Source organism: Rattus norvegicus, chromosome 8 (assembly GCF_021556685.1).
Source record: "Rattus norvegicus strain SHRSP/BbbUtx chromosome 8, alternate assembly SHRSP_T2T, whole genome shotgun sequence".
In the NCBI taxonomy this organism is placed as follows: domain Eukaryota; kingdom Metazoa; phylum Chordata; class Mammalia; order Rodentia; family Muridae; genus Rattus; species Rattus norvegicus.
In genome coordinates this window covers 80394066-80417706 of record NC_141541.1, presented here as the reverse complement: position 1 = coordinate 80417706, position 23641 = coordinate 80394066, and the positions used below count along the sequence as shown (strand labels likewise).

Sequence of the window (23641 nt, the reverse complement as noted above, 5' to 3'; positions counted from 1 at the left end):
GTTCTATTATTACTACCATTTTTTTATTTGTACAGCCATTATCTTGAGCAGAAAGGAGTCATTGATAACAAAGTGATTACTTTTGTCAGTGCCAGCCATGACATTTAGTCAGTCTGGCTGTTCACAATAAAACCATGGAGCTCAGAGGTAAAAACATATCCAGATCTATGTTACTCTGTAATAGCCATTGAGTCTTCTCTTGTCCAGTACTATTATTTAACTGGTGGCTGAACTACATTATAAATTAGCATTTTTAAAAATTAATCTTTGCCTTTTCATGATCTTTTGAAAGGTGTTATAAGTCTTTTGTTTAAAAGTTGAGTATGTGGTTTCTATTGTTTGAGATAGTTTCTATATCTTGATCCTGTCTTTTTTCTTAAAAAATATATTTAAAACAGCATATTAATGGTTTGCTATTAAAACATTAAGATAAGTTTTTATCTTATTTTCATTAGGGTAGATTCATCATGGCAAGTTTCCAATATATAATTGTCTGAGAATACTTTGTGTACACAACTTATACAATTACTTGGAGATTTATATCATGTTAGTATATTTTTGTCTTTGTCTTTCTTGGGTCTCTTGGAAGTTCTATGTTCTATCTATAAAGCTCATTACAAAGAAAATGATTAGAAAGCAACTCTCGGGTAGCTCGTGGTCCTATAGAGATGTAAACTGTGTGCCTTTCCGTGACACATTGCGTATGTGTAGTCTTTACCAAATTGTGAATTTTAATAAGATTTTTCTTAGAATAAATAACAGTACTTCATATGTTTTGATCACTGTTTCAGTTTAAATTGTGCCTGGAATATTATCTGTAGAGCAGTTCTTCTTTACCTGTGGGGGCAGACTCCATACTCCCTGCAGATACCTAAAACTGAAAATCATACTACTTCTTCCCCTTTATGTATGTATGTATGTATGTATGTATGTATGTATGTATGTATGAATGAATGAATGAATGTATGTATATGAGTGTGTGCATACACTTTCTCCTATATATGCCAGAGATGAACTCCAATTTCTAAAATTGGGCAGAGAGATTAACAATAACTAACCTATACATAGGATAATTAAAATAGGCTATAAGAGCTATTCTTTCTTTCCATCCCTCCCTCCCTCCTACTTACTTTCTCTCTCTCCCCCCCCCCTCTCTCTCTCCCCCTCTCCCTCTCCCCCTCCCTCCCTCCCTCCCTCCCTCCCTCCCTCCCTCTCATAGGGTTTGTCTATGTTGCTGATGCTGACCTGCAACTCAGTTCTGTAGACCAGGTTGGCCTTGAACTCAGAGATCCCTCTGCTTCTGTCTTGTGAGTGCTGGGAATAAAGGTGTACACCATCATGCCTTGCAATTTTATTTTTTTTAAATTAATTTATTTTTACACTCCAGATTTTATTCCTCTCCTGGTCCACTCTTCAACTATTCCACATCTCAACACTCCCTACCCAAGCCCCTCACCCCCACTCCAGCCATCTCCACAAGGATATCCCCACCCTACCCATCCCACCAGATCTCTAAACTTCCTGGAACCTCCAGTCTCGTGAGGGTTGGGTGTATCTTCTCTGACTGAACCCAGACCTGGGAATCCTCCGCTGTATATGTGTTGGAGGCCCGATTTCAGCTGGTATATACTGCCTGGTTGGTGATCCAGTGGTTGAGACTGCTGGTCCTCCTACAGGGTCGCCCTCCTCCTCAGTTTCCTCCATCTTTTCCCTAATTCAACCAAAGGGGTCAGCAGCTTCTGTTCATTGGTCAGGTGCCCATATCTGCATCTGATTCTTTCAGCTGCTTGTTGGGTCTTTCTGAGGGCAATCTTGATAGCTTCCTTTTTGTGAATGCCCCATAACCTCAGTAGTGGTGTCAGGTCGTGGGACCTCTCCTTGAATCCCACTTTTGGCCTGCCGCTGGATCTTTTCCTCGGTCTCTTTCCCATTTCCATCCCTGTATTTCTTTCAGACAGGAAGAATTATGGGTCAGAGTTTTGACTGGCATTACAGCCCCATCTCTGACTTGATACCCTCCCTGTCTTTCTGCTGGAGGTGGACTCAACAAGTTCCCTCTCCCCACTGTAGAGCAATTCATCTAGGGTCCCCCATGTTGAGTCCTGAGAGTCTCTCACCTCCCAGGTCTCAGGTACATTCTGGAGGGTGCTCCCACCCTCCCTCCTCCCGAGGTTGCCTGTTTCCATTCTTTCTGCTGGCCCTCAGGGCTTCAGTCCTTTTCTCTCACCTAATACCAGATCATGTTCCCCTCTTCCCCCCACCCCATCCCTTTTCCCTCCCTTTCCTCCCTCCTGACTTGTGGTTGTTTTCTTCTCCCTCCCAAGTGGGACTGAGGTGTCCTTACTTGGTCCCTTCAGCTTGTTGACCTTTTTGAGTTCTGTGGACTGTATCTTGAGTATTCTGCAGTATACTGTTCTGTAGGTTATTTTGGGGGGAGGACTGGGTTTTTTTTTGTTGTTTGTTTGTTTTTGTTTTGTTGGGGGATGTTGGCTAATTAATATCCACTTATTAGTGAGAACATACTGTGCATGTCCTTTTGGGTCTGTGTTACCTCACTCTGCATGATTATTTTCTAGTTCCATCCATTTGCCAGAAAAACTCTGGATGTCCTCCTTCTTAATAGCTGAGTAGTATTCCATTGTGTAAATGAACCACATTTTCTGTATCCATTCTTCCTTTGTGGAACATCTGGGAACCGCTATGAACATAGGGGAACGTGTGCCCCTGTGGCAGGGTGGGGCATCTTTTGGGCATATTCCAAAGAGTGGTATTTTTGGGTATTTATGTCTCTTTCCTATTTCCAGAGTAGTTGTACCAGCTTGCAATCCCACCAGCAATGGAGGAGTGTTCCTTTTTGTCCACAGCCTCGCTAACCTGTGCTGTCACCTGAGGTGTGACCTTCGCCATTCTGGCTGGTGTAAGATGCTATCGTTTTGATTGGCGTCTCTCTGATCACTAAGGACTTGGACATTTCTTTAGGTGCTGCTCAGCCATTGAGATTCCTCTGTTGTGAGTTCAAGGTTTAGTTCTATACCCCATTTTTTGATTGGGTTGTTTGGTTTTTTGGTGGTCAGCTTCTTGAGTTCTTTATATATCTTGGATATTAGCCCTCTATCAGATGTGGGGTTAGTGAAGATTTTTTCTCAGTCTGTAGCTGATTTGTCATATTGACTATGTCCTTTGCCTTACAGAGGCTTTCCAGTTTCATGAGGTCCCATTTATCAATTCTTGCTCTTAGAGTGTGCGCCAATGGAGTACCATTTAGAAAATGTCTGTCTGTGACAATGAGTCCAAGGCTCTTTACCACTTTCTCTTCTATTAGAGTCAGTGTATCTAGTTTTATGTCGAGGTCCGTGATTCAATCAATCCATGTTCATGGGAGATCTCTCCATTTCATGAAATGTTCTTTGATTTCTTTCTTGAGAGACTTAAAGTTCGTGTCATTCAGACCTTTCACTTGTTTGGTTTAGTTACCCCAAGATATTTTATATTATTTATGGGTATTATAAAGGGAATTGTTTCTCTAATTTCTTTCTCGGCTTGTTTTTCGTTTGTATAAAGGAAGGCTACTGGTTTATGTGAGTTAATTTTATATCCAGGCACTTTGCTGAAGTTGTTTATCAGCTGGAGATATTCTTTGGTCGAATTTTTGGGGTTTCTTATGTATACTATCATATCATCTGCAAATAGTGATACCTTTGTTTCTTCTTTGCCAATTTGTATCCCCTTGGTCCCTTTTTGTTGTATTATTTTTCTAGCTAGCACTTTGAGTAATATATTGAATATATATGGGAAAGTGGGCATCCTTGTCCTGTCCCTGATTTTAGTTGGATTGTTTCAAATATCTCTCCATTTAATTTGATATTAGGTTTTGGTTTACCGTAAATTGCTTTATTGTGTTTAGGTATGGGCCTTGAATTCCTGATCTCTCTAATACTTTTAACATGAAGGGGGGTTGCATTTTGTCAAATGCTTTTTCTGCATCTAAGGAGATGATTATGTGATTTTTTTTCCTTTGAGTTTGTTTATATGGTGGATTGCATTAATGGATTTTCGTATATTGAACCAACCTTACATCCCCAGGCTGAAGCCTACTTGATTGTGGTGAATGATGGTCTTGATGTGTTTTTAGATTTGGTTTGCAAGAATTTTATTGAGTATTTTTACATCAATATTCATAAGTTACATTGGTTTCAAGTTCTGTTTTTTGGTAGGGTCCTTGTGTGGCTTAGGTACCAGAGTAATTATGGCTTCATAGAATGAATTAGGTCATGTTCCTTCCGTTTCTTTTTTATGGAATAGTTTTAGGAATATTGATGTCAAGTCTTCTTTGAAGGTCTGGTAGAATTCTGAACTAAATCCATCTGGCTCTAGGGTTTTTCTGGTTGGGAGGTTTTTAATGACTTTTTCTATTTCCTTATGGGATATGAAGCTGTTTAGAAAGTTTACCTGCTCTTAATTTAACTTTGGTATGTCATATATGTCTAAAAAACAATTCATTTAATTTAAATTTTTTCTAGTTTTGTTGAGTATAGCCTTTTGTAGTTGAATCTCATGATGTTTGAATTTCCTCTCTTTCCTTTGTTATGTCTCCCATTTCATTTTTGGTTCTGTTCATTTGGATGCTGCCTCTGGGCTCCTTAGTTAGTTTGGTTAGGGGTTTAAGAAAATTCTTAGGCCCCAGTAACCAATTTAGTAAGGAAGGCATTCTACTGTGAGAACTGGTGCCTGACTCCTGTTTCTTCATTTTCCTATACCTTCCCCTGGTTCCTTCAGGTTGCCACAGAAGTTTTGGCATTTTATCTACTGAACACTGCACAACTTCTAGGAACACACTTAAAGAGTTCCTAAACTTAGTTACTTCTAATATTTCTTTTTTTCAAGTACAAACAAAAGAAAGCCAACATTGATATTTTATATAGAAAATAGTTTAGAAAAAATCAAAGATGTAGGAATCAAAGATGAAATCCTGGATTTTAAAATATAGAAAATGTAGAAATAACTGCATTGAAACATAAAATAATAAATGACTGATTAAGAGATTACCAGTCTTTCTTGTGACTAATGGGAAGGTGACAGTATAGAGCCTGGAGTCTGAAAACGTTGATGGCAACTGATCCTTTATCTTCCTGTAAGAGCAACCTTTACTTTGCAGTCACATTGTGGGTATCAGCTTTGAAGAGATAGAATTCCTACCCCCGGATTACTGCAGTGCATGCACTCTTATAGCACTGTGGTTAGTTTGGGATAGCCAATATGAGATTCTCTGTTTCCGTTAAGAATATCAACTCTCTATTCTGTTAGAAGCACATTTATTAAGCTGAACATTACTTGGCTAGCTTTGTTTTTATCAGTGAATACCTGAAACCTTCATATTTTCATATATGGAAAGTTTGTGAGGAATGGGTAGAAAAATGGAGACATTTATGTGAAAATCCATTTGAAATCTCCAAACAAATATTTGAGTTCTGAAATGTCATGATAGACAGAGGGTATCATTTAGGGGAAACTACCTTGCTACGTGCTACTGAGGCCAGGGGAGAAAGCCGGTTTCATAATGGTTCTCCAACCACGATGTGAACTACGTTTTCTTGTGCACTATATGAAACATCCTAAACATGTCTTTACAGTTTATATTTTCCACTGTCTTCTTTTTTTAGGTATGGATGAGCGTGGAGGAACAACGTCTTGGGGAACAAGCGGTCAACCAAGCCCCTCCTATGATTCATCTAGAGTAAGTTTTCTTAAGTCTTGGTTACAACTATAAAGATTATTGGGCTTTGTAAATGAGTTTTTTCATAAATGAACTTTTCATAACAAATAAATATTTTATTAGCTAGAATATGTACCACCCTCATCACTGATTTAATCACTGCCCTACTTTTGAGGTTTATTACATTTTCTGTACTTAAATATTCTTGGTGTCATTCAGATCTGGTTTGTCTACAGTGCTCCCCTATGATACTGATGGAGCTCAGAGTACCTATCAGATGTTCTTTCTACTGAATTGTGATTTCTTTGTGGGTTAGCTGTTTCAGGAGATGGTAGTGACTTTAAATAACTCCAGCTTTCAGCTTCCTCATCAAGCTGAGTTCCAGAGGTTACCATTTATTTATATTGGGATCTCAGTAGTCTCATCTCTAGAAACCATGTCAAAATAGGCATTAAATATGGTATTTCTTGGTTGACGCTAGAAAATAAGAGCAACCTTGTTTTCTATACCCTCAAAGGTTGTAAAAATTGGGCCTTTTCCAACAAGAAAACTAAGCAGAAATTCCTGGTAAAGGTTTGAAATGGTACCAGAGGCAAAAAATGAAAGAAGTATAAACAAACACGTTGTTCCCAGCTATTAGTGCACTGATAGGGTTATGAAGTGGGATACTTTCCTACAAGAATGTATGTTATTTATATTTAAAAAGCTTGACACAACTCTGAATGAAGAGAAATTTCTTTGGGCTCATACTTCGCAGGTGGGAACGGTTTGGTGGTTTTGATGCTGCAAGACTGACTCCTGTCAGTGTGGCGCTTACTCACCTCTCAGCTGATCGGGAAACGGACCGTGGCCAGTGTAGGACTAATCTATAATCCACAAAGCCTTCCTCCTTATCCCACTTGCTGCGGTGAGGCCCTACTTCCTAGAGGTTCTAGTTTCTAGAAACTGTCATCAGGTTAGACTACATGTTCAAACACATGAATCTGTCAGGGTCATTTCACATGCAAACCTAATGCTGTATGTAAATAAATGAGCCGTTTCTTTTCTCTCATCGTAAGCCAAGAGACGATATACAAACATACATAAAGTGTATGAACATTCAACTCTTAAAGTATCTTAAAGGGTAGACAGAAAGAAACATTGTGTGCAGTTGGGCTGCTTGCTTTTGATAGTCTTCTGGCACTGTCAAAGTGCTTCAGTGAACAAGAGGTCTTGCTCTATTCTTAGGCCCCACTCTAGTTTAAATACATTGGGAAGGACTATTATTATTTGGAGTTTGAAAACAGGTGGACAGATGCTGACTGTCTCTCAATATCGTGGGAATCAGTGGCCACAATAGCTGTGTCATGATGTGAAGTGCTTTGTCAGGATTTAGATTTTACTGTTGATTCCTGGACACAATTTTGCATCTTGGATATTTTAAACTTGTAGGTGTTCAATTTTCTCTCAATTCTAAAGAAAGTTTTGGATTCTCTGAAAAATAGTTGAGTATGTTTCTTGCTTATGTATTTAAATTTTCAGTTTTCTATAGTAGGAATTTATAATATAGTATATGCAAATATTTGAAAAATTTTCTTCAGAAGCTCAAGTTACTGTCTTGGAGTACATTAAGTGATTCCTTTGTAGTTTATATTTACTTCACTTTCAGGTTTTCTGAGTTTTTCTACTTGAATATTAGATGGAATTTTAGGAGAAGAACGTATAACAATATATCCAAGTATTTAATAAATTGATCATTCTGACATTATATTTGCCACCAGTGATGACACTCAAAGAAAATCCAGCTCTTTTTGCTATTTGATCTATAGGTCACATGAGAAAGATGTCTTCTACTGTGAATGTATTTTTTGGTTTATTTTTAGTCTAGTCTATGGTAGAGAAAAGTTAAACTGATTCTGTGGTCAGCCAGTTTCCTGTTTAACCCAGGCACATTCCTAGGTATCCAGCTTACTGCTCTTAAACATCATCTTCAGAACTAGAACAGTCAGTGCAGCTAAGTTCCTTTTATATATGACCTTTCCAGGTCTAACCAGATCTGAAAAGTAGCCCTCACAAGATAGAGGCAGTTAAGATTCTGGTTACTGGAATTACTCACAGAAACCCATTAACAAAGAGATTTTGCGAGTGATATACTAGAGCAGGCATGATACTTTCTATCAGTGTTATTCTGGACAGGTTATTTAAATTCACTGTACTTTACTCATTTGTAAAAAGGGATTGGTCATAGTTATTTTATGAAGTTGTTAGAAGGATTAAATGGAATGGCCAGGGTCTTATATGCTCTGTTCTGTGGGTATCTTTAGAATTCATTTTATAGAAATTTGTGTCTAATCAAACAGAAACAAATTAATGCATTTGCAAGAGATGCTGCCATATAAATCTAATAAATGAGAATTTTGCTCTTTGGTAGTTAATAAACACTTTTTCTTTGGATCCATAACAAATATGAATAGCATCAATTACCCTTCCCTTGCAATTATGCATTACTTTCTTGGAAAAGCACATCTCTTCCTGTCAAATGATGGTTTAAACGGTTTTCTTTCAGCATAAAGCAATGTTTTATGCATGATAGGTATGCTGTATTTAGTTAAATATAATCAAAATTTGGAAAATCAATTGCCTTAGCACTATACAAAGAACAGACAATTAAGGAATGCTGAGAGTTGCAGAAAAATTCTTCCCTAGAGAAGAACAATTTACTATCCAATACTCTGTGGTCATCATTGGCGAAGTGCATATGAGAAACATTTTAGAGACTGAGCAGGTTGTTTTTAGGAATGTATATATGTGCTTATAACAATTAAAAAGAAGCCATGAATTTGAAAGAGCAAGAAGATGCATATGTAAGGGTTTGACGGGAAGAAAAGGAAGGGTGAAAATGATGTAATTATATAATTATATAGAATTTCAAAAATGTTAAAAAGTGAATAAGCAAATTTTTGTAAAGAAAAAAAAAAGAACAATGATGAAAAACTGAGTCTCGGCGATAGTCTGAGTAATGGGAAACAGCTGCTTATGCTTTTACAGCCTTGATTTCCTCATAGCTAGGCCAGAGACTTGTAGGCTTGTGTAGTAGACCATAGGAAAGTCACCTTTCTTAAAGTTTTTTTATGTCTTCAAAATTATAGTAATATTACAGAGACCTTAAAGGCCATAGATAAAAGTGGATATTATAGTTAGGAAATATTTCATTTATTAATTCAACAAATGAAAATGTATTGTTCTGTGATTTATCTCAATATCAAATGAATTAAATGCGTTTTCATTGTGATACATTTTCTGATGTACAAGTTCTGATTTTGAGATGTGACTGATACCTGGTTCTGTAGCTCTTTTAAGTGACTATATTGTTAGGTTTACCCATTAAGACACTGGTATCCAAGCCTAAGTTCTACTATGGTGTGATAGAGATTTGTAGCTCATAGCCTGCATGAGATGCAAAACTTTCTGCTGATTTTATATATGTATATGTATATATGTATATGTATACACTTCTTTTTAATAAGAGACTAAATACTTTACTGTTCCTTTGAAAAAGTTTATACAGGTTCACTGTCAGCAAACAACTAATTTGTATGCTATTCGCTACTATGAATGGGCTTACCTTTTAAAATTCATAAGCATTTTCCTTGTAAAATATTGCTGTTAAGATGAGTATTTATACATTTGTCATTGCTGCTATTATTTTTTTCTATAAAGAACCTTCATTGGCTTGAACTGAGTTTGGGGTCCCCAGGTCCCCCACCCTCTTTTTGTAGTGTGCTTTGTAGAATAAAACAGTCATTTGCATTTTTGCTCTTTTTATTTCCTCAACTTTTGTTATATCATAGAATTCTCACAACTGAAAAATGTGTTCACTGCTATCATTTATCCCACTTTGCAGATGAGAAACTGGGTTTGGAGGTTTGGAAAATGTGAAGTTGCAGGAGGCTCAAGTTCATGAGGAAGGCTGCCCTGCGACTGGTCAGAGACTGCTTCTGGCCTGTGAATATATTACACTTTGTTGCCAGCATCTCTCAGTCTTCTTGCCTTGCCTCAGTACTTTTGGATTCAAAGAGTAGTCCTAACATTTCTGTCAAAACTTTGAAAGGAAAGTAGAAAGTTAAAACAAGAAAGGGGATGTGCTTGTGGGTGTTGAAAAACCATTTGGAACAGAATGCTTCCTTGCTGGGCAGAGATGTGGCTCGGATGCTGCAGTGTTCCCCTAGCTTTCTCGAGGCTCTGCTTTTGATATTTAGCACCATACAAATGGCATGTGGTACCACCCTTTGGAGATCATAGCACTTGGGATGTAGAGTCAGGAGGATCAGATAGTCATGGTCAAATTGGGCTACAGAGCACACTTGAGGCCATTTTGCTTGAGAGGTATGGAGAAGAGGGAAGAGGCAAGAATGGAGACAGGAGAAAGAGGAGAGGGGGAGGAGAGGAGGGAAGAAGACCAGAGATTCACATAGCAAAGGTAGTTGTGTGGTGAGGCAGAGTCATAGAATTGGTTGCTGAATGTCAACTTGATCTAGCTGGTAGGTGGGAGTATCAATTTCTGACATAGCTTACACTTTGCTTTGTGATATTGAATGAGTCAATTTTCTTAACCTCAAACTTTCTTGTCTATTTTTTTCTTCATTTATAGAAATGGAATGGCAGTAGTAATGGCTATACCACGTATCTTCCAGTCTGTGCCAATAGTGCAGAGGGGATATTTATTGATGGGTTGGGCTTTTAAAAAGTTCTTCAGTTATTTGATATATGTGACTTAGCACAAAATGATCTCAGGGACTTGTTACTTGTCTTTTTGGTTGTGAATCTGGGCCTTAATAGCTGAACAATTTTTCCCAAGAACCCCAGGGACTTTCTCCTAAGGGATGAGTAGTAGACATGTTTTGAATTTTGTAGTGCTTGCTCTGACTTTTGTTTCCTTAGAGCAGTGCGTTCGTTCGCTGAGAGTTGAGCATACTCAGAGCACTAGCAGTACTTACTCTACAGATTGCTGTCACAAACAGTATGTTGGAATATACCAAGAAGAATATAAACTTACCAAGAGTTTAGAGTTGCTGGTCTTGCAAAGTTTGTGTACAGGGCGCTGTAGGCTGTGCAATTTGGAAAAAAGGGGAGAAGAAAAGCTACTCAGCTAAAATAAGAATACAGTTTTCACAAACAATGGAAACTTAAACCAATATATAAGGTTATCTGGATGAACTTGATGTTATTTTTCTCTTGAAGCTTCTGCAGTGTTCCTGCCAGATGAGGCTAAAGGGAACTTTAATTTTGTTTAGTGCTCTCTCCATTCTTAGCTGGCATTCAGTATCTTTTTCATTCATGTAGGAGAGCTTGGCTGAGTGCCACTTAGTAGATTGTGAGCTAGATATGGGATAATAGAGACTTGGATATCTTCATGTGTGCTGTCTATACAAAATACACAGAGGTCATTTTGACCTCATTAAGGAGGTTATATTGGCTAGAGTTTTGGATTGACCTGGTTAGGTTTACAGGTCATAGAAGCCTTAGTAGTTGCTAGTACAGCAGAGGGACCTTGCTGCTGCTTCTTCTTCTTATGAGAAAAACCCCATTGCAATAAGAAGAATATTAAACTTATTCTGTCCCTTAATACTAGGAATTAAACCCAGGGCCACACATAATACTAGGTAAGTGTTCTACTATTGAGCTATAACCCCAGCCTTTTATTTTCAAACTTCCTATTTTGAGGCTGGAGAGACAGCTCAATGGCTAAAAACATTGAGCTGTCCCAGGGCACCTGAGTTTAGTTCCAAGCAGCCCCATCAAGTGCCTAAAGCACTTGTAACTTGAACACAGGAGATCTCACAGCCTCTTCTGGTCTCTGAAGATGCCTATACATACAGATGTGGCATATACTTAGACAGACAGAAAGACAGACATTGTAACCTATTCCTTCTCCTTCTTAAAATAAACTTTTTTTTTTTAAAGATAGAATCTTTCTAAGTTGCCCATTCTGGCTTTGAATGTACTGTGTAGCCCAAAGTGGGTCTTATATTTACAGTTCTCCTGTCTCACTTCCCTAAGGACCTGGGATTACAGGCCTGTATCAGCATACCTGACTCAGTTTGTTTGCCTTTAAGGAATTTTTCTGGCATGCCCACCACTCCCATTTTTAAGGAGTGGTAAATGCATCAAGTTTTTGCAATGCTAAATGTGAATGAATGCATGTTTTAGAGTTCAGGACGTATGCTTAGAAATAGGCCATATTTGCCTGAGAAGTTACATTTTAAAGCTTTTAATTCGTTTAAGACAGTAAGATTGGAGGTATAATTAGGCAGGAAATAATTAACTTCCAAAATAATTTTATTGTTTGCTCTAAATATGTGTCACTTTAAATAATTTCATTGACCAGGAAAGATGTAATGGAATAGGAAGTGTTGAATAGATTGAACAAGCATTTCTAAGAGTAGAATTGAAACAGAAACAATTTTCTTGGTATAGGGAATGGTGGGATCATAAGATAGACACCTCCTCACCCCAGGATCACTAAATTCAGTTAATAGAAAAATCTGTCTTAAGGTGATCAGTAGATGACTAGTATGGAGTAAGAGAAATACCTTTTCACTAGAAAAATGTAGTCTTCTCTTTCTGGGAATAGATTCAATAAAAAATATATATCTCTATATAGGGAATAGTACTCTAATGGGTTCAACATGAAAACATGAAATACTCACCAAAAAATAGGATGATCTGGGAAGATTAGCTCTATAGATCTACTTATGATAAAGTCAGACTCAGGTTCGGGAAATAGGAGCCAGACTACAAAGTAATGGAAATATGGTAGTGCTTGTGGAACACCAAATCCTCCCAACTCCTTCCTGCCACACAATGGTAACTCTAGAATTCAGTTCTCTGTAGTTTTAAGTTTGTATGTTAAAAAACTAACTGTTTGATTAAAAACAAATAATGGTGTGTGTGTGTGTGTGTGTGTGTGTGTGTGTGTGTGTGTGTGTGTGTGTGTGTGTAGAAAAGGCCAAAATTAGCTTTCTTTCCCCAAGTCCCATTTGTCAGGACTTAGATAGTTGAGCTTAGTGTTACCATCTTCCCTATAGTACGGAAGATGTATCCTAGAACCTGTTTACAGTTTGTTCTTTTTATATGTTGAGGTTGAATGGTATAGATTTTATGGTGAACAGGAAGTTTAAATGCACTAATTAGAAAGGACACACAAATTTTGAAATAGTATTTTATGCCTCTTGATCTCAGGTACAAAACAAGAGATGAAGCAGTTAAATAGCAAAGCAAGACAGAAGGGACAGAGAATTAAAGTAAGTGTTTTCTATGTATTGCACCTATGTTCCCATTAATCTCTGTTTTGTTACATAACTGCGGCTTCACCATGTTCTAGATGTGAAGAAAGCTATGGGTAAGAAAGGGTCTGTTTTAAGGTTAGGCTTAAACGAGTCTGGGGAGTAATTGTGACTCTTAGTGCCATTCAGGGCATCGTCTGCCTGAACTAAATCTTTCTTAAGAAAAGGTGGATTATGAAATGTAAGCATCTTTAAAACTCTGCAGCATGTTATGTAAGCTGAAAGAAACCACATAGCTTTCAGTTGCATACCATTCTAAGACAACCAGAATGTCTCTTTTCCCAGTCTGTCCATTTTTTAGAGCAGACCTGTTGGGACTCTGCTATCGATCTTTCTGGAAAGCATATTTTTTGTCAATTTCTCACTTCACGTGAGTTTCACTTAAGTCTGTTTGTCCTATCCAATCCTTGTCAGGATAGATTGACCTTTACAGTTCTCTCTACTAGGGTTCTAGGCTTCACAGCTAGTAAGTGGATGGCTGAGGTCTAGGGCCCTGGTAGAGCAGTACTAAAGCTCTGCTGGCTACGAGGCTGGCTACTAGACCTCTGTTTAGTCTCCCAGAACACCCACTTTACCAGGTGTCCCTCAAGTGTATTTAAATTTAGTCTTTGATAACCCCTTTTGTGATTGTCAATCATCTCTTGGTGTTTCCTCAGTTTAGTGATTTCTTATTTATGAAAATACAATGTAGGATGGATTACAGACGAACGAATTTTTATAACTAGTTATTTGTACTGAACTGTTAGAGTTCCTATTTATCACAGTAGAGTTTACAGACTTAAATTTGATGTGTGATTGCTTAGATCTTCAAGAGTATCACATCAAGAAGCCATTTTTAAGATTTTTTTCATTTTGGAGGTGAGGAAATTAAGGTTTTGAGAAGATAGATTAACAATTAGGAATGGCAACCAGGCTAGATGGCTGAAGCTGTCCATCTATGTATGAGAACATAAAATGTTTCCATTCTTAGTCGTTTAGAGTTTAAGGAACAAAACTCTAGAAGTTTTAAGGTTATGCTACCACCAGCATTTTTTTTTCTTGTTGGATAGTCTTTCTTTCTGTCTCTCTTTCTGTCTCTCTGTCTCTCTGTCTCTCTCTCTCCCCCCACCTCCGTGTGTGTGTGTGTGTGTGTGTGTGTGTGTGTGTGTATGTGTGTGTGTGTGTGTGTACACACAACCTGGAGAAATGTGTTCTTTCACCATGTGTGTCTTGAATCTGGAACTCAAGTGATCAGATTTGGTAGCACACACCTTAATCACATCGCCAGCCTTACTATCATTATTTTTTACAAAAGAAAAATTTTATGTGAAGTAAAAATTGAGCTGTAGCACCAAACAAATGACTTGAACAAACAACTTGAGTTCTGATCTTGTAGTTTCCTTTCTGCAAAGATTTTTTTTCTTAATTATAATTAAATAGAGGACATCTTATATATAGACAGACCAATTTCAATCTGTAAGTTTTTTCTCTCTTATTTCTAGTCACATAAGTTATATATCCATTCTGAAACAAAGCTTTGCTAAGAACTTTAAAAGTCTGGATGTTTTATTGGAAAGACAACTATTTTGAAGTCCTGGAGTCTGTCCCAGACAAGATGGTGGACTATTGTGATTTTTAAATTCAGCAAAAGGTCCTATAAGTCATGAAAATAAATTCTGTGTGAGTTATTGAAACTGGGAAAAGTTTTTTATGTTACAGATCTTGATATTTGGAGGTTACTGAGGGGGTGGGATGGGGAATAGTGTAAGCCAGTTCCTAGGCCCTTATATTCTTATAACAAATATAGATTAGTACATGCTAAGAAAAGATGCCTTATTTCTTCAAATTATTTAAAATGTGTATGCCATTTGCGAAGTAAAAGTCCAAAAGGAGATTTTGAATGCCAGAGGGCTTAGCTTTGTCAATATGTTTTTCTTGTGACATACTTGTGTTGCCCACACTCTAATGGTCATTCTGAAATGCTCGTCTTCAACACAGTAAACTGATAAACCAGCTTTCTCCCTGTCAAGTGAAACCATTACATATTGCATTCATTGTATTTCATATTGCATTCAGCTTTCTGTCTCTGTGACAAAATACCTGTGAAAATAGAGGCACAAAGGCATAATTAATTCCATAATTTCTTGATGTGAACTGGAACAAAATATAGGGCCCAAGGATGCACTTCTTTACTTGGATCCCACCTCCTAGGTGTCTACCCTGTGTCCGTAGCTCAGCAAATAAAGCTCCACCTTTGAACATGACGGATGCGGTAGGACATCAGGTGACCAGCCTTTTGGAGGACCTTCAGACTTGTACCACAACGTAATATAATCAGTATGGTGCTTTGTACAGAGAAGAGAATATATTTTTGGTGTTTAGGAAGTTGTTTTATTGTGCAACAACAAAATACCAGCTGTCTTAGTGGGCAAAGAGAGTCTGAAGCATTAAGGTGATTTCGTTGTGCAGAACATGAATGGGTTCTTTACACAAACTTTTCTGTACCTTGCTTTACTGGCAGTTCTTCAGGGCATAATGCCTGTAGCTGTCTTCCTCTGTGAGGACTAGACCTTCCCCGGGGTCTCCTCTGGGGACCTGCCAGAGGCCTTTCCTGAGAAGGAGTCATGCTGAAGGGTGTCTTGCTTGATCCATTCTTTTCATTACAGACTTGTTTTTAAGTTGACAATGCACCGTGGATATTTTCTTGTTAATGTCTGTAGCTCTTTAGGGATGGAGCCTTGTTAGATTTCCCCATCTATGGTGGGATGTTCACTGGATTCATTATGCAAGCCTTGTTTAGGGGACTGTATTGTTACAATTTCTGTGTATGTACAAGGTACTATCTTGTAGTGGACCTCAGGTTCTTGCTATCTTTCTACCTCTTTTGTTTAGACATTCCCAGGGCATTAGTTATATGAGTTGTGCTGTTAAATGTATCAGTAGGGATAGGTGCCCTCTCTGCATTTTGACCAGTTGTGGATTACTGCTACAAAAAGGAGACTCTCTGAGGTTTGTCAGATGTATGTAATGCTTATGAGTATGAGACCTTTCGATGTATATATTTCTTTAACTTTTCAGAATACAGTTTTTAATAAATAGATTATGTACATTTTCTGTTTAGTTTAGTTAACTAAATATTTTAAAATTCTTGATGCTGGTAATTAACTTTATAAAATTTCAATTCTGATTCGTGTCTAACATATAAATTCTACAAGTGGTTTTTATATATTAACAGCATATCATTTACTACTCGTACCGTCCTTTTGTACATTTTCTGTTGTTTGGATAGCATTTCATTCATGCCTTGGTTTATTAAGGAAATTCCTGTATTTTCTTAATTCAGTGAAGATATTTAACAAATGTGGATGTTGGAGATTTTTCTGCTCCATTCTGATAGATTTTCTTTATAATGTGTTCCTATTGGAATAATGACTATGGTTAGTTTCTAATGTAAAAGTGATCTTGTACTTGTAGGCAGGAAGCATTAGCTGTTATGGAGCCAGTTTTTATGTCTCCGTATTCAGTTTGTTACAGTTTTGCAGGTTTTCGCATCTGAGAAACTGAAAGGGTTTTCTTTTCTTTTTGCATTTTCTTTCTCAAAATTAAGTAACATGATAATGCTAGCCTAAAGTTGAGAACCACTTGCTTATATTTTTGTAAGAGTTTATGCAGAATTGTTAATTTCTCCTTAATTTTTGATAGGTTTTACTACTGAAGATAATTTGGGCCTTAGTTTTCTTTCAGATTTTTTAAAAATATTTGTATATGGCATAGAGGTCAGTCAGTGGACAACTTGTTGTGTATCAGACAGATCATTGGAGTTGGTGGCAAGCACCTTGACCTAACTAAGGCCTGAGAAAATTTTTAATTTGTCTATAAATAAAGGATTATTCAAATATTTCTTTAACAAGATTACTTATATAACTTAAGAATTATGCCACTAGTCCATTTCATCTAAGTTGCATTTCATGTAATACTTCTGTCTTTTTATATTTGAATTAGTTGTCTCTTATTGTGTTAAATGGCCACACACTTAGTAGTTTAACATGATACATTTATTTCTAATACTTTCTGTAGTTTAGAATCTGGTACAGCTTGGCCTAGATCTTGGCTTCAGTGTCTCTTGCCATGTTAGTCAGGTCTGGTAGCTCTTAGGAAGGGCAAGTTGAATAATGATCTGCTGTAAGGTGTGGCTATTTCTGTATTGATGTCGGGTTTTTGTATGTAAGGTTTCTGGGAGCTCAAGTATTCTGATAGCCGAGAGTTCGCTTTCAGTAGAAATGATCCTACATTAACATGCCGATTATCATTTTATGAGATTCCTTGATGCTAACAGATTAACTGGCTGAATACATAGAATCCCTTAAAAGCTAGGTTATAGGAGACACTCAAAAATAGGTTGCTATGAACATAGTACTGCTAGAGCTAGTCTTCCATTTTCTAAATATCTAATTGTTTTCTAGTTATCAATATGCTTCGGTTGCTTTAAGCATTCTGTATCAAATCATGATGCGGTCTCCTACCTGTCCAGAAGTACTGTCTGTCTTGATGCTCCTATTTGAAGCTGTGCTGACATTTGGTCAAATGTGCTATTTATGTTTTTGCATAGAAAGTTTAATTTGAAATGTGGCAGGGTGGCCAGTCTTAACTTAAAATCTACTGGTCCTGCTAACCTGTCCCTTGTACTAACAGATCGTTTAGTAATATTAATCAAACCTTAGAGACTGCGATGTAGTATGATTTTGGGTTTATGAGTATGTGTGTGTGTTCTCACGCACACACACACACACACACACACACACACACACACACACACACACACACACACTCTTCCATGTATGTTTCTTTTTCCAAACTGTGAGCTATTTGAACATAGGGATTGTTTCATTCATCTTGTAGCCTAGAGTTTAATATGTTATAGAAACAATACATATGTAAATATTCATACTTCTATATATATATTTAGTTTCATTTATAACTAGATTAAAATGACCTGAGAAGACACTTAAAAGATACAAGAATGCTGGGTATGGCACATATCTTCAATCCAGCACACAGAGGCAGACGCAGGCTGATATTTGTGAGTTCAAGACTATCCTTGTCTGCAGAGAGAGTTCCAGGACAGACATTGCTCTGTTACGTAGAGAAACTCTGTCTTGAAAACCCAAAGGGGTGTGTGTTGGGGAGGGGGAGATATAAGAGATAGGGATAGGTAAGAAGAAAATGAGAGGAAAGGTCAAGAGAAGGAAAGACAAGATTGACAAGTATTGGCAAGCATTTCTGTTGGCATCTGGATAGAGATTGGTAGTGCATTGAAAATTTTAGAACAAAGAAAAAACGAGATAATACAGTTTCAGCTCTTGTTAATGTTGAGAACTGCTTTATGGATTGATGGGTGTGTGGGTGTGTGTGTGGGGGGGACTAAATGCCTAAACTAGAGAATACTTTTTAAAGAATATAACTAACATTTACTTGCATTTTTAATCATAAATACATTATTCTGTTAATGTAGTGCCCTTAAACTTGTTGACAGTTTGATTGAACTAAGCCAAGTGCATACAGGTTATTGTTTCCCTCTGGTAGTGGATTAGGTTGTATTTAATTCATGCACTAGATGTAATTTCTTTTATGTCTTTTAATACCTGCTAAACTATCTTGCCAGTCCCATACAATACTTTTTAAAATTCAAAGAGGTAAGATGGAGGGAGGGAGGAGGAAAGGAGGGAGAAAACTGCTTATGCATGAGGGTGTATAGAGAGATGGACGTCTGGGTGTTCAATTCTATCACTCTCTGCCCTATTGTCTTGTGACAGGGAGAACCTGGAGCTAGGCTGGTGGCCAGTAAGTCTCAGCAATTTCCCTGTGTTCTTTCACCCATAGTGCATAGGTTACAGGTGCATACAGCTGTGATTGGCTGTGTTTTTATATGAGTGCTGAGAATTTGAACTTAGGTTCTTAGTTTTAAACTACAAGTATTCTTACCTACTGAGTCATCTCCTCACAATTCCCTGAAAAATTTTGCTAAAAGGTGATGAGCACATACTTGTAAAAGTTCCAGGTATCCAACTGAGATAGGAAAAACCACTTGAACTTAGGATAAGCAAGACTTTGTTGATGATTGACTGATTGATAGTATAGATAAATCAATAGAAGTATCTTGAGTTACAAAAACTTTAATTGATTATGTCTTAATTCAGAAACAGTTCTCATTGATCATTTCAGGTCTATTTTCTTATTCTAGCAAAGGCCAACATTTCTAATTTTTTGCAACATAAAGTGAGCATAAAGTCAGAAGGGTATCTTATAGGCATATTTTATTTGTTGAAGCAATGATACTGTTAACTTAAAAATGTATAGGTTAAAACAGACATTTAAAATATTTTAATCGTTCCGGACAGTTCTGATGCATGCCATTAATCTCAGCACTCGGGCAGAGTCAGGTCGATCTCTGAGTTTGAGTCCAGCCTGGTCTAAAGAACAAGTTCCAGGACATCCAGGGCTACATAGAGAAACCCTGTCTCAAAACAAAACCAAAACAAACAAATAACAACAACAACAACAACAACAAAATCCCATTTAATTGCATTGAATTTTAAGCTGGAACTTCTTAATTTTCATATTTTTTCATTTTAATTTGTTCATCTATAACGTGAATAATATGGCTGAAAATTAGCATTTTTATAGAGTTAGTACAGCTTCATGATTTCCGCGAGTATATAGGCTGTATTGCCTCATTTTCACACTGTACCTAGAAATGGCAGTGAGAAGGGGTGGTGGAAAGAATACTGAGGTGTATTGAATTGTGGTATGTCAGTCAGTATTTGTACAGCGTTTGTTTTTAGGTTAAAAATAAACACCAAGGAATGACTTTGGTCAAGGCCATCCTATTTTGTACCTCTTTTTGGATATGACATATTGGACTGTGGTTGTGGTCCCCAGAATACATTCTTGGAGCATCACCATGTTGTAAATGTCGCTTGGAGACTCTTGATTATGTGTCACGTAGGTATCATGGCTCTGTAGTAGACATATATAAAGCCCATTTAATTTGGAGCTTGCATTCCTGGAGGGCTAAAGCCGAAGTCAGAGTCATGATGTGCATCTATAAGTAGTTGTAATGATTCGACAGTTAGTTTGCCCTTGGCACCTAGCATTTGTGTTGGATTAACATCTCTTTTCCACAGAGGTAGTGAGGCCAGTCTTTGTTCCTTTCATGTCTTCTTGAATGAGAGGGTGTAGTCTGGAGAATGCTGTGTGGTCTCAGGAAAGCAGGGCAGGTCTGTCTGTCTTGGTCTTTTTTCAGTTTTCCTCATCTTTTGTCAAGATTTTAAGTTATCAGAGGGCTAGGCATCACCTGACATTTCAAAAATTAACTAGAAACATGATGATTTTGGAGACAGTGCTGTGGTATGTGTATGAGTCTGAGAACCAGAAAGAGATCTTTGTAAATTTTCTTTCCTCTGTCCCATATTTGCTTTTAAGGAAATTGTATTTTCATGAAAGAAATATAATAGCTACTGTGAAATATTCTTAGTTTTATTATTTCATGGTATTTATAATTTTGTTTTCAAATTATAATGGATTTAATGAGACATTTTATTAAATATTTTCCTTTTTTAATGACCCAGATTCCATAAGAGTAGATCTTTATAAGAGTGGTAACTCAGGAGGAATAGGATGAGAGAAGCATTTTTTCTAGTGCATTACAAATCAGAAATATGGTGGTAGGTTTTTTGTTGTTGTTTGTTTGTTTGTTTTTTAATCTCATTTTTTTCTTTTTAATGATGTGTAGCACTTTCCTCTTGTATGCAATAGGAGCATATCCAAAGGTCTTTTCTTTTGGATGATTCGAAGTCTTAGAGATGATTTCAGTGATGGTCTATTAGAATGTTCTTAGTCTTTCTTTTCTCCAGAAGCATTGAAAAATTTGAAGACAATGGACTAAGGTTAGTGTTTCCTCAAAAACTCAACTTTCCTTTAAGAGTAATAAAGAATTTTTTAAAAACATGTTTGTTTTTTTGGCTCATTTTTGTGAGGGGTGATGGTGGTATAGGGTGGTGTATGTTTGCTAAGGTTAGCACATGGAAGTCAGAGAACAACTTGTACTCGTCAATTTTCATTTTCTAAACTGTAGGTCTCAGGGATTGAACTTGAGATTGGAGGCAAGTGTCCTTCAGTGCTGTGAATGGTGAATAAGGAGCTCAGTTAGGAGACCCTGTAGAAGCCTGTCATTAATAAGATGTTACTGTACTCTCTTTAATATTTTGGTCTTTTCCCCCCATAGGGTTTTACAGACAGCCCTCATTACAGTGATCACTTGAATGACAGTCGATTAGGAACCCATGAAGGCTTGTCCCCAACACCTTTCATGAACTCAAATCTGATAGGTAAGTTGATGACTCTGTGTAAGTAGTCTTCTCAAGTGTCTGTGCTGAAACTCTATTACCATATCCTATATAAATATATAAAAGAAAACTTCCATGTTGCTAGAGATAGTCAAGTTTTCCTTACTTAATCCAGGCTAAGGAACCAGCATCTGGAAATCAGGGTCTTTTGGAGCACTCCTAAGAGTGTATAAAAAAAGAATTCTTGTTTTTCTTAGTTTAGGCAGTGTCTTTGTGATATCATACATGGTTAAGTTTTCTGAGTCAGAGAAACATTCTTTCAAGGGCACGTGTGTTTTACTATTTGTCTTATCAGGTATATTTACATAACAATTAAAATAGGACAAAATATTGACAAATTGTACTTACTTTGAACCATTTTTCTTTGGATACATTTGATAAAACAAATATTTATACACTATTATAGGGTCTGTTTAAGTATTTGGACTTTTATTGAGAATCTGTAAAAGTGTTTGCAATTTGAAGGGTTAGACCTCTCACTTACATCTCATCTTTGTTTTGTCACCACTCTTGTTGATCATTCTTTCTCTCTCTATCCCATGCAAAATATTCTCCCTTTATATGTCTTTCTTAGTGTGAAGTTGTTCAGCCTGAAATGAGCCCCACAATTGTGTTGTTATGCCCCCACCCGCCAGATTGGATATCACTCTTTTTAATTGGATATCACCCTTCTTACAAAATCTGTTTCAAAAGAATCTACCTTGTAACATTTTTGTTCTTGTTCGTACTGTACTTGAAAATATTCTAAAGGCTTTATGTCCTTTATTGCATTACTGTCATTGGCATCAGAGAAATATACACGGTTTATGTGATTGACATTGATTTCACTACTCTACTTCTCAACAGTTGGTTACATTGTGATCTTAGAATTGACCTTTGACAACCATGCTGTTATTTGTTTGTTTGTTTGTTTGTTCGTTTGTTCGTTTGTTCGTTTGTTCGTTCATTTATTTATTTATTTTTACACTCCAGATTTTATTCCTCTCCCAGTCCACTCTCCAACTGTTCCATATCCCAACATTCCCCCACCCTACTCCTCACCCCCACTGCGGCCATCTCCACAAGGATATCCCCACCCTACCCACACCACCAGACCATTAAACTTCCTGGGACCTCCAGTCTCGTGAGGGTTGAGTACATCTTCTCTAACTGAACCCAGACCTGGGGATCCTCCACTGTGTATGTGTTGGAGGCCTGATCTCAGCTGGTGTGTGCTGCCCAGCTGGTGATCCAGTGCCTGAGAGATCTTGGGGGTCCAGGTTAATTGAGACTACTGTTCCTCCTACAGGGTTGCCCTCCTCCTCAGCTTCCTCCAGCTTTTCCCTAATTCAGCCAAAGGGGTCAGCAGCTTCTGTTCATTGGTCAGGTGCCCATATCTGCATCTGATTCCTTCAAGCTGCTTGTTGGGTCTTTCGGAGGGCAGTCTTTTTGTGAGTGCCCCATAGCCTCAGTAATGGTGTCAGGTCTTGGGGCCTCCCCTTGTGCTGGATTCCACTTTGGGCCTGCTGCTGGACCTTTTCCTCGGGCTCTTTTCCATTTCCATCCCTGCATTTCTCTCAGACAAAGAATTATGGGTCAGAGTTTTGACTGTAGGATAGCGACCCCATCCCTGACTTGATGCCCTCCCTGTCTTTCTGCTGGAGGTGGACTCAACAAGTTCCCTCTCCCCACTGTAGGGCAATTCATCTAGGGTCCCCCAATTTGAGTCCTGAGAGTCTCTCACCTTCTCCCAGGTCTCAGGTATATTCTAGAGGGTCCTCCCAACCTCCTTCCTCCCGAGGTCGCCTGTTTCCATTCTTTCTGCTGGTCCTCTGGGCCTCAGTCCTTTTCCCCCACCTAATACCAGATCATGTTCCCCTCTTCCCCCCACCCCATCCCCTTTTCTTCCCTTTGCCTCCCTCTCTCCCCACTTGTGGTTGATTTCTTCTCCCTCCCAAGTGGGACTGAGTTGTCCTCACTTGGGCCCTTCAGCTTGTTGACATTTTTGAGTTCTATAGACTATATCTTGAGTATTCTGTAGGGTTTTGTTTGTTTGTTCATTTGTTTGTATTTTTTGTTGTTTGTTTGTTTGTTTGTGGCTAATATCCATTTATCAGTGAGTATATACCGTACATGTCCTTTTGGGTCTGAATTACCTCACTCAGGATGATATTTTCTAGTTCCATCCATTTGCCAGTAACACTCTGGATGTCCTCATTTCTAATAACTGAGTAGTATTC

General features: G+C 37.7%; 1 protein-coding gene across 39 annotated transcripts in view; it reads left to right on the top strand.

The window, feature by feature from the left end:
* Nucleotides 1-23641, top strand: part of Tcf12 (transcription factor 12) — a 307523-nt gene that overhangs the window by 115050 nt on the left and 168832 nt on the right. For 26 of the 39 annotated variants that reach the window (XM_087560632.1, XM_087560634.1, XM_087560627.1 and 23 more), the window contains 2 exon segments: nucleotides 5661-5734; nucleotides 21302-21404. In XM_087560632.1, coding sequence (XP_087416758.1) covers nucleotides 5661-5734; nucleotides 21302-21404 — 177 coding nt within the window. 39 annotated transcript variants of the gene reach the window in all.